At 40.3% G+C, this 7262-nt stretch overlaps 1 protein-coding gene across 1 annotated transcript; it reads left to right on the top strand.

Moving 5' to 3' along the window:
* On the top strand, positions 1 to 2305 carry LOC108325820 (beta-conglycinin alpha subunit 2). Its single transcript, XM_017558899.2, has 6 exons — positions 1 to 596; positions 682 to 857; positions 945 to 1025; positions 1142 to 1438; positions 1558 to 1822; positions 1937 to 2305. Exons 1-6 carry the CDS (start codon positions 65 to 67, stop codon positions 2149 to 2151), a joined length of 1566 nt encoding a protein of 521 aa, XP_017414388.1. The 5' UTR covers positions 1 to 64; the 3' UTR covers positions 2152 to 2305.
* Positions 2306 to 7262: the final 4957 nt, after the last annotated feature.

Genomic DNA, 7262 nt, shown 5'->3' with positions numbered 1-7262 from the left:
CCTTTTCATCATTCAGAGTCACTGCAATATTTTCCTAGTACAGTAGTAGTTAATTAAAGATACTATGATGAGATCGCGGTTCCCACTGTTGCTGTTGCTGTGGGTTGTTTTCCTGGCCTCAGTTTCAGGCTCATTTGGCATTGCGTACTGGGAAAAGGAGAACCTCTGTCACAACAAGTGCCTCCGGAGTTGCAGTAGCGAGAAAAGCACGTACAGGTTCCAAGCATGCCACGCTCGTTGCAATCTCCTTAAGGAGGATAAAGAACATCAAGAAGTAGATGAAAGCAGACAACCACGTCCATTCCCTATCCCATTCCCTATCCCTATCCCTCTCCCTCTCCCACCTCGTGAACATGAGAGTGAAGGTTCTGAGTCATCAAGGAAACAAGAGAACCCTTTTCATTTCAGCTCTAATAGGTTCCACTCTTTGTTCAAGAACTCACATGGTCACATTCGCCTCCTCCAGAGGTTCGACCAACAATCCAAACAACTTCAGAATCTTGAAGACTACCGTCTTTTGGAAGTCCAGCTCAGACCCCACACCCTCCTTCTCCCCCACCATGTCGACGCTGATTACATCATCATCATCCTCAGCGGTAATTAACTAATTACATCTCACTAAACAACATCACCACTTGCTTCGGCTTCTATAATTAACGCTAACTATTTTGTTAATCACAGGGAGAGCCATACTTACCCTCGAGAACCCCGACGACAGCGACTCTTACAACCTTCAGAATGGCGATGTTCAGAAAATCCCTGCAGGGAGAACTTTGTATTTGATTAACCCTGACAACGAGGAAACACTGAAAGTAATGGTACTTGCCAGACCCATTAACAACCCTGCCAAACTTGAGGTACTTCTTTTTCTTTATAATGAATTATTTGATTAATTCTTCTTCTAATTTCTTTCCAAAAGATCAATCTTTTTCTTTTCTCTGCAGACATTCTTCCTATCTAGCACTGAAGTCCAACAATCCTACTTGCAAGGGTTCAGCAAGAAAACTCTGGAGGCCTCGTTCGATGTAAACAAGCAACACTCCATCTAATTATTTTCAACTCCATTTAAAGGTTTGTCTAAATCTTACAATTATATGTTATTATTACGTTTAATTGTGTGGTGTATTTTACGGTTGCACAGACCCAATTCAAGAAGATAAACAGGGTTCTGTTTGGAGAGGAGGGAAAGCAGCAAGACGAGGAGAGTCGGCAAGAGGGAGTGATTGTGAAACTGACAAAGGAACAGATTCGGGAGCTGAGCAAACATGCCAAATCTAGTTCAAAGAAAACTATTTCTTCTAAAGATAAGCCATTCAACTTGAGAAGCGGCAGCCCCATCTACTCCAACACGTTGGGAAAGTTCTATGAGATCACTCCAGAGAAAAATCCTCAGCTTCACGACATGGATGTCTTTGTCAGTTTTGTGAATATGAAGGAGGTAAGGCGAAACACCTTGAAGACATAACTGGACCGTTGATTTCTATTCGCTCTCTTTTTATGTTAGAGAATCTAGTTTTGAGACATTAAACAATGCTTTTTCTTCTCTCACAAATTCAGGGAGCTCTTCTTCTACCACACTACAATTCAAAGTCTATAGTCATTCTGGTGGTTAATGAAGGAGAAGCAAACGTTGAGCTTGTTGGCGTAAGAGAACAGCAACAAGAGGAAAGTGGGGAAGTTCAGAGGTATAGAGCTGAGTTGTCTGAAGAGGATGTACTTGTAATCCCAGCAACTTATCCAGTAGCCATCAACGCTACCTCCAGCCTGAATTTCTTTGCTTTCGGTATCAATGCTGAGAACAATCAGAGGAACTTCCTTGCAGGTATATATGTTACATATCGCCATCAATTTGAATATAGTGTTTTGTTTTATGGCAGATGAAACTTGGCGTATGGGGTTTATTGTTTAATACTAATGCGTGATTAAAAATTTGAAGGTGAGAAAGACAATGTGATGAGCGATATACCTAGACAAGTGCTGGAGGTTGCGTTTCCCGGGTCTGGTGAGGAGACTGTGAAGCTAATAAAGAAGCAGACGGAGTCGTACTTTGTGGATGCTCAGCCTCAGCAAAAGCAGTCTCAAGAAAAGGAAAAGGAGGAGGGGAGTAAGGGAAGAAATTCTCTGTATTCAATTTTGAACGCTTTTTACTGAATAGCGTATAGTAAAATAAATTGTATGCTGTAATCGCTCATCGTGAGCGAGGAAAGTATCGGACTAGTTAACTAGAACTCGAGCACCACGTAGCGTCTATGACTAAATAATAAATAAATCCAGCAGCATGCAATGCTTTTGTTGTCTTCTTCAACTGTATGTTTTCTCATTAACTAAAATTAATCAAGAAACCAGTTAATATAACTAAAACTGACCTGAATGGTTGACACAAAGAACGAGTTTGAATTACTTTCAGTGGCAAAGTGTTTGTGTTGGTTCATAAGAATCGATGAAAGTAAACAAAACTGCAAAAAGAACAATTCAAGAAAGATGTATAGTACCAAGAAAGATACAATACAATAAAAGACAGCCAAATATTGTTTCGCCCACAACAAATCGACAACAAAGAAAAATACCTAAGAAAGTACGAGAATGAAGACACAGAAATTACGTGGTTTCGGAAACTTGGCAATGACAAGATGAAGTCTTTATTATAAAGAATTCACCGTCTGTTATTCCTTCAATGATCAATATGAACACCGATAATGACACGCCTTGATGTATATATATTTTTTTTTGTGCACAAAACCCCTTATGACCGATACCTCTTGGAACTGATAATTCTTAAGACCCATAGAAAAGATAAATCTGACTGGACTGATATAAAAGACGAACCCCAAGGATTAATCTTGAGACACCATCAACAACCTTCACTCCAAATTAGACCAAATAAATCCTTTCACCGTAGAGTTGCTTTCCCACGTTTAGTTTGAAGGGGAATGCCTTTTCACTTGGGAAATTCTCAATTCATATCATGATATGACAGGTGGAACTGCAAGTAGATTAATAACTTAAAATGAAATCCATAAATAGATGGAATTAAAAAATTTACAAATAAAAAAAATAAAACATGAAAATAAAAAATATTATTATTTATTTTAGAGTTAACTATACATCTTGTACTACATGTGGCAGAGGTAGAAATTGAAGAAAACTCTTCTAAATCTCCATCTCTACCTCCCATCACGGTCATTCTCCATCTCTATTGGATTGTTGTTCCCGAGTAAAGGAAGAAACAAAGGATGAAGGAGGTGGGTTGGTGGCGGCGCTAAAGAAGAAGTTGGTTTTGTTACCGAAACTTTGGGGGCTGGAAGGGCCGTATTAGTGCAGTTAATAAAAGTTAGTTTTAGTGTTTCTGTATTAACAGAACCTGACATTTAGTGAAACTGGTTGTGTGAGACAACACAATGAGATATCAAGAACGTGATCTATGACCAAGAGTTCACTTGTTGATCAAGTAAACGTGGAAGAAAGGATGGTTGGTGGTGATAATCACGTTCCCTGAGAAAAATCGGGATAAATGGAGCACGCAAATGCGTGTGTTGTTCAAGTTTTAAGATGTCAGCGAAGTGGTTGAAGGTGGCTGCCAAGTGTTTTTTTCTGGTACTACAGAAGTGCAGAAAGCAGTGGTCAAGAAGAAGGATAACAAGGCGCTGTTTTTAATTCATCAATGTGTTGATGATGTCCATTTTGAAAAGATTCAAAATGCAACCACTGCGAAGGAGGCCCGGGACATCCTGGTTCGAAGTCATGCTGGAAGTGAGAAAATAAAAAAAGTAAAGCTCCAAACACTTAGGAGGCAGTATGAGCTACTGTAGATGTAGGATGGTGATAAAATCTATGAATACTTCACCAAAATACTGAGATCACGAACCAAATGAAGGGTTGTGGAGAATTCATCACCGAGCTTATGATTGTTGAGAAAATTATGAGATCATGCCACAAAAGTTTGACTATATAGTGGTGGCAATAGAAGAGTTATATAGTGGTCGCAATAGAAGAGTTCAAAGATCTGTCAATGATGAGGATGGAGAAACTTCAGAGCTCCTTGGAAGCACATGAGATGCGGCTAGTTGATAGAAATCCGATAAAGAATTCTGGGCAAGCCTTGAAGGTGCATCATTCCAAGAATGAGGAAAGAAAAGGGAAAAAGAAGTGGAAAGGGAAACGAGCAAAGGGAGATTGGAAGTCTGAGCCATGCATGATCAAGATGACAAATCAGATACAGCATAAAGAAAGGGCAGATCAGAGAAGAATCAGAAGAAAAAAGATATGAGAAGTGTGGAGTGCTTTAATTGTCACAAACTAGGACATTATGTCTATGAGTGCTATGCGGATAAAGGGAAAAAGAAGTACCAAGATAAGGAGGCTTATGTGACACAAGAGGATTCTGATTCAGAACCTTTGACTCTGATGGTAACCACCATTGTAGGGAGCTAAAATTCACAGGCTGAGTTATGGTACTGGATTTTGAATGTTCGAATCATATGACTTGTATAAGGAGTTGGTGATCAACTTTGATGCAGCAAAGAAGAGCAGAGTAAAATTTGTTGATGATAACACATTAAAATTTTGTCCCCATCAATATTTAATATTGATAAAATCTGCCCAAAACAGGTAAATGTCTTCCAAAACAAGTGTTTCCTTCCTTAAATCAAGATTACCCAATATTAATTATTACATTTTGAGAAAGGAACAAAAATTTATTTATTTGAAATTGGTTTTAAGAAATATGCTTACAGTAGATAGATAAATAGAATGAAAAGAGTGAAACATAATTAGACAAATATAGGAATTTGAAATTAGTTTAGATAAAGAAAGGGTTGCATAGAATGCCAATAATGAAGAGGTTTTTTAGAAGAAAACTTGAAACTTGTTGCTTTGTGGAGTCCCTAGCAATTTGATATCATTTAGACCTTATCACGAACAGGTAGAATGCAAAAAAGAGAGAAAATTCATGAGTCCACTTGCTCTACGAATCAAACCACAATACACCAAAGAGAATAAGAGAAACTGTTGGGTAAATTTTAAAAGGGTCCACACGGTTTTATTTGTTTGTTTGTGATGATTGTAACTACCACACTACACCGAAAGTAGCCATCCACTTCACTAACCACTATTTGGATTTTTGTGTGCAACTCACTTATAAAAGTGATTGAAGAAGTGGTTGTAAAATACCCACCACCGAGAAGAAAGAAAATACAGAGGAAGGTGTGGTCGTGTGACACACTTTTAGTGTGTGCACCGTGGAGAATGGGCAGTGAGAAAGGAGAGAGTCTCCATGTTTGTGTATTGTGTGAGAGAAAGAGTGAAGATGGGTTGTGTGTTGTGAGTTGTATGTTGTGAGTTTGAGAGATTAAAGTGTTGGGTTTGTATTTGTATGTTCTGGATAGGTTGTCAAGAAAATTTAGTTTATATAATGAAGAGTATATTTGATATTACAAATTGGTATTATACCTCCCAGCTCGATTTCTACAAATTGGTATCAGAGCCACGGATGGAGGAGGCCTTCAGACGATGAGCAAAGGTGGGAGTCTTTGCTCCAGCTTTGGAGGTGTGCACGGTTACGTGCTGGAAGAGAAAAGCTCTGAAGTTATTTCCAGCTCACGGAAGCAGCAACAACACCGGTAAAAGCTAAGCACGACCCAACTCCGGAGCGCGGCGCGAGAATGGAGCAGAGTACCTGGAGAGAGCACACGGTGCTAGCAAGTGCTGTCACGGCAGTGGTGATGAAGAGTGACGTGTTGGAGCAGCCACCAAGAGGGAGAGAGTGGTATTGTGAGTGTGTGGAGGAAGAGAGAAAGCGTGCTCCAGCAGCCACCAAACAGCATAAAAAAGAAGAAGCAGCAGCGTTTTTGGAAGTGCATACAGCAGTTGGCATTTAAAAAATATCCTTGGTGTTGGAAGTAAGAAAGGGACCCAGCCGCCACCCATATGAAGATAAAAAGAATATGAAATGGGGAGTGACACTTTCACGTGGAAAAGAAGAAAGAGTTATTAATTTTGGTGAAAAGTGAAGCACTTTATCTTCTTTTTTGAAGAAGGAAGACGTAGTTTTTGAGAAAAGTGGAGGGCTCTCTTAGTTTTTTTTGGCATGCTTCCAAAGAGGATAAAAGGAGTTTTGGTGTGCAACGAGAGGGTGCCGTGCAGGAGCAGAGTAGGACGTTCCAGTAGAAAGAGTGAGAAGGCCGTGAGGGGCTGCAGTGTGGGAATAAGTCCTGCAGAGTGCTGGAGAATACAGCAGGGGGCTGGAACAGATAATACAGCAGCTGGAACGTGAAGAGGGAGCAGCAGCACGTAGAGACACAAAGAGGACGTTGCTGTCATTTTGGTTCAATACTTTTTATTGAATGTTTGTTTTCTTCTTTTGATGCCAAGCACGTTGATGGCTTGATGATGAGAAATAAAAAGACAGAGAGTTTGAGTGTCCGAAAAAAAAGAGAGTGAAAGAAAAAGAGAGAGTAAGAGATGACTAATCTTGCTAACAGTGTCCCTAGTTCAGTTGACAGAGTGTGTCAACTATGGTGATTGGAGTCTGCAGATGAAAGCTTTTGTTGGATCCCGGTGTTTGGGATGTTGTGGATTGTGGGAAACGAGAACCCACAAAGAAGGAAGAGCAAATCTGTGACTCATATTGTTGAGGTGAAAAGGACGCCTGTGAAGGAGGAGTCCAGCGGTGAGAAGATAGCAAAGGAGGCATCTTCAAGAGACGCGAGTGAAGGACAGAGAAGTCCAGCGGTGAGAAGATAGCAAATGAGGCATCTTCAATAGACGCGTGCAGGGGACAACTGTGTTAGGCAAGACATAGTTTGAACATTTGAAGGAGAAAGTGGCAGATCAACTCGGCAGAAATGGAGAGTCGCTGCCTGCCAGCCGAGTTGTGGAGAAGAGTTTGAAATCATGGACGGATGATTTCGAAAGTTTTGTGTGCGTCATCGAGGAGTGGAAGGACCTATCAAAGCTCTTGGGTAAAGAGGTTGATCGGGTTCTAGAGGCGCACCAGCAGCGGAGATTTGAGCCACTAGATCGAATGCTTCGGGAAAAGTTTGATTTGAAGAGGAGGAATTCAGAACACTCAAGACCTAGACGATCCAGGGAGAAGAGATCAAGAACAGGGAGCAGAAGATCTGGGAGAAAAGAAAAAAAATCGAGATGATGGGATATAGTGTAAGAAGACCAATTTAAAGTTTACGGGGGAGTTTTGTTGGGTAAATTTTAAAAGGGTCCACACGGTTTTATTTGTTTGTTTGTGATGATTGTAACTACCACAC

This window comes from Vigna angularis, chromosome 3 (genome assembly GCF_016808095.1).
Source record: "Vigna angularis cultivar LongXiaoDou No.4 chromosome 3, ASM1680809v1, whole genome shotgun sequence".
NCBI classification, from domain to species: domain Eukaryota; kingdom Viridiplantae; phylum Streptophyta; class Magnoliopsida; order Fabales; family Fabaceae; genus Vigna; species Vigna angularis.
Note: the sequence above shows the minus strand (reverse complement) of the source record. Positions and strands in the feature narration are given on the sequence as shown.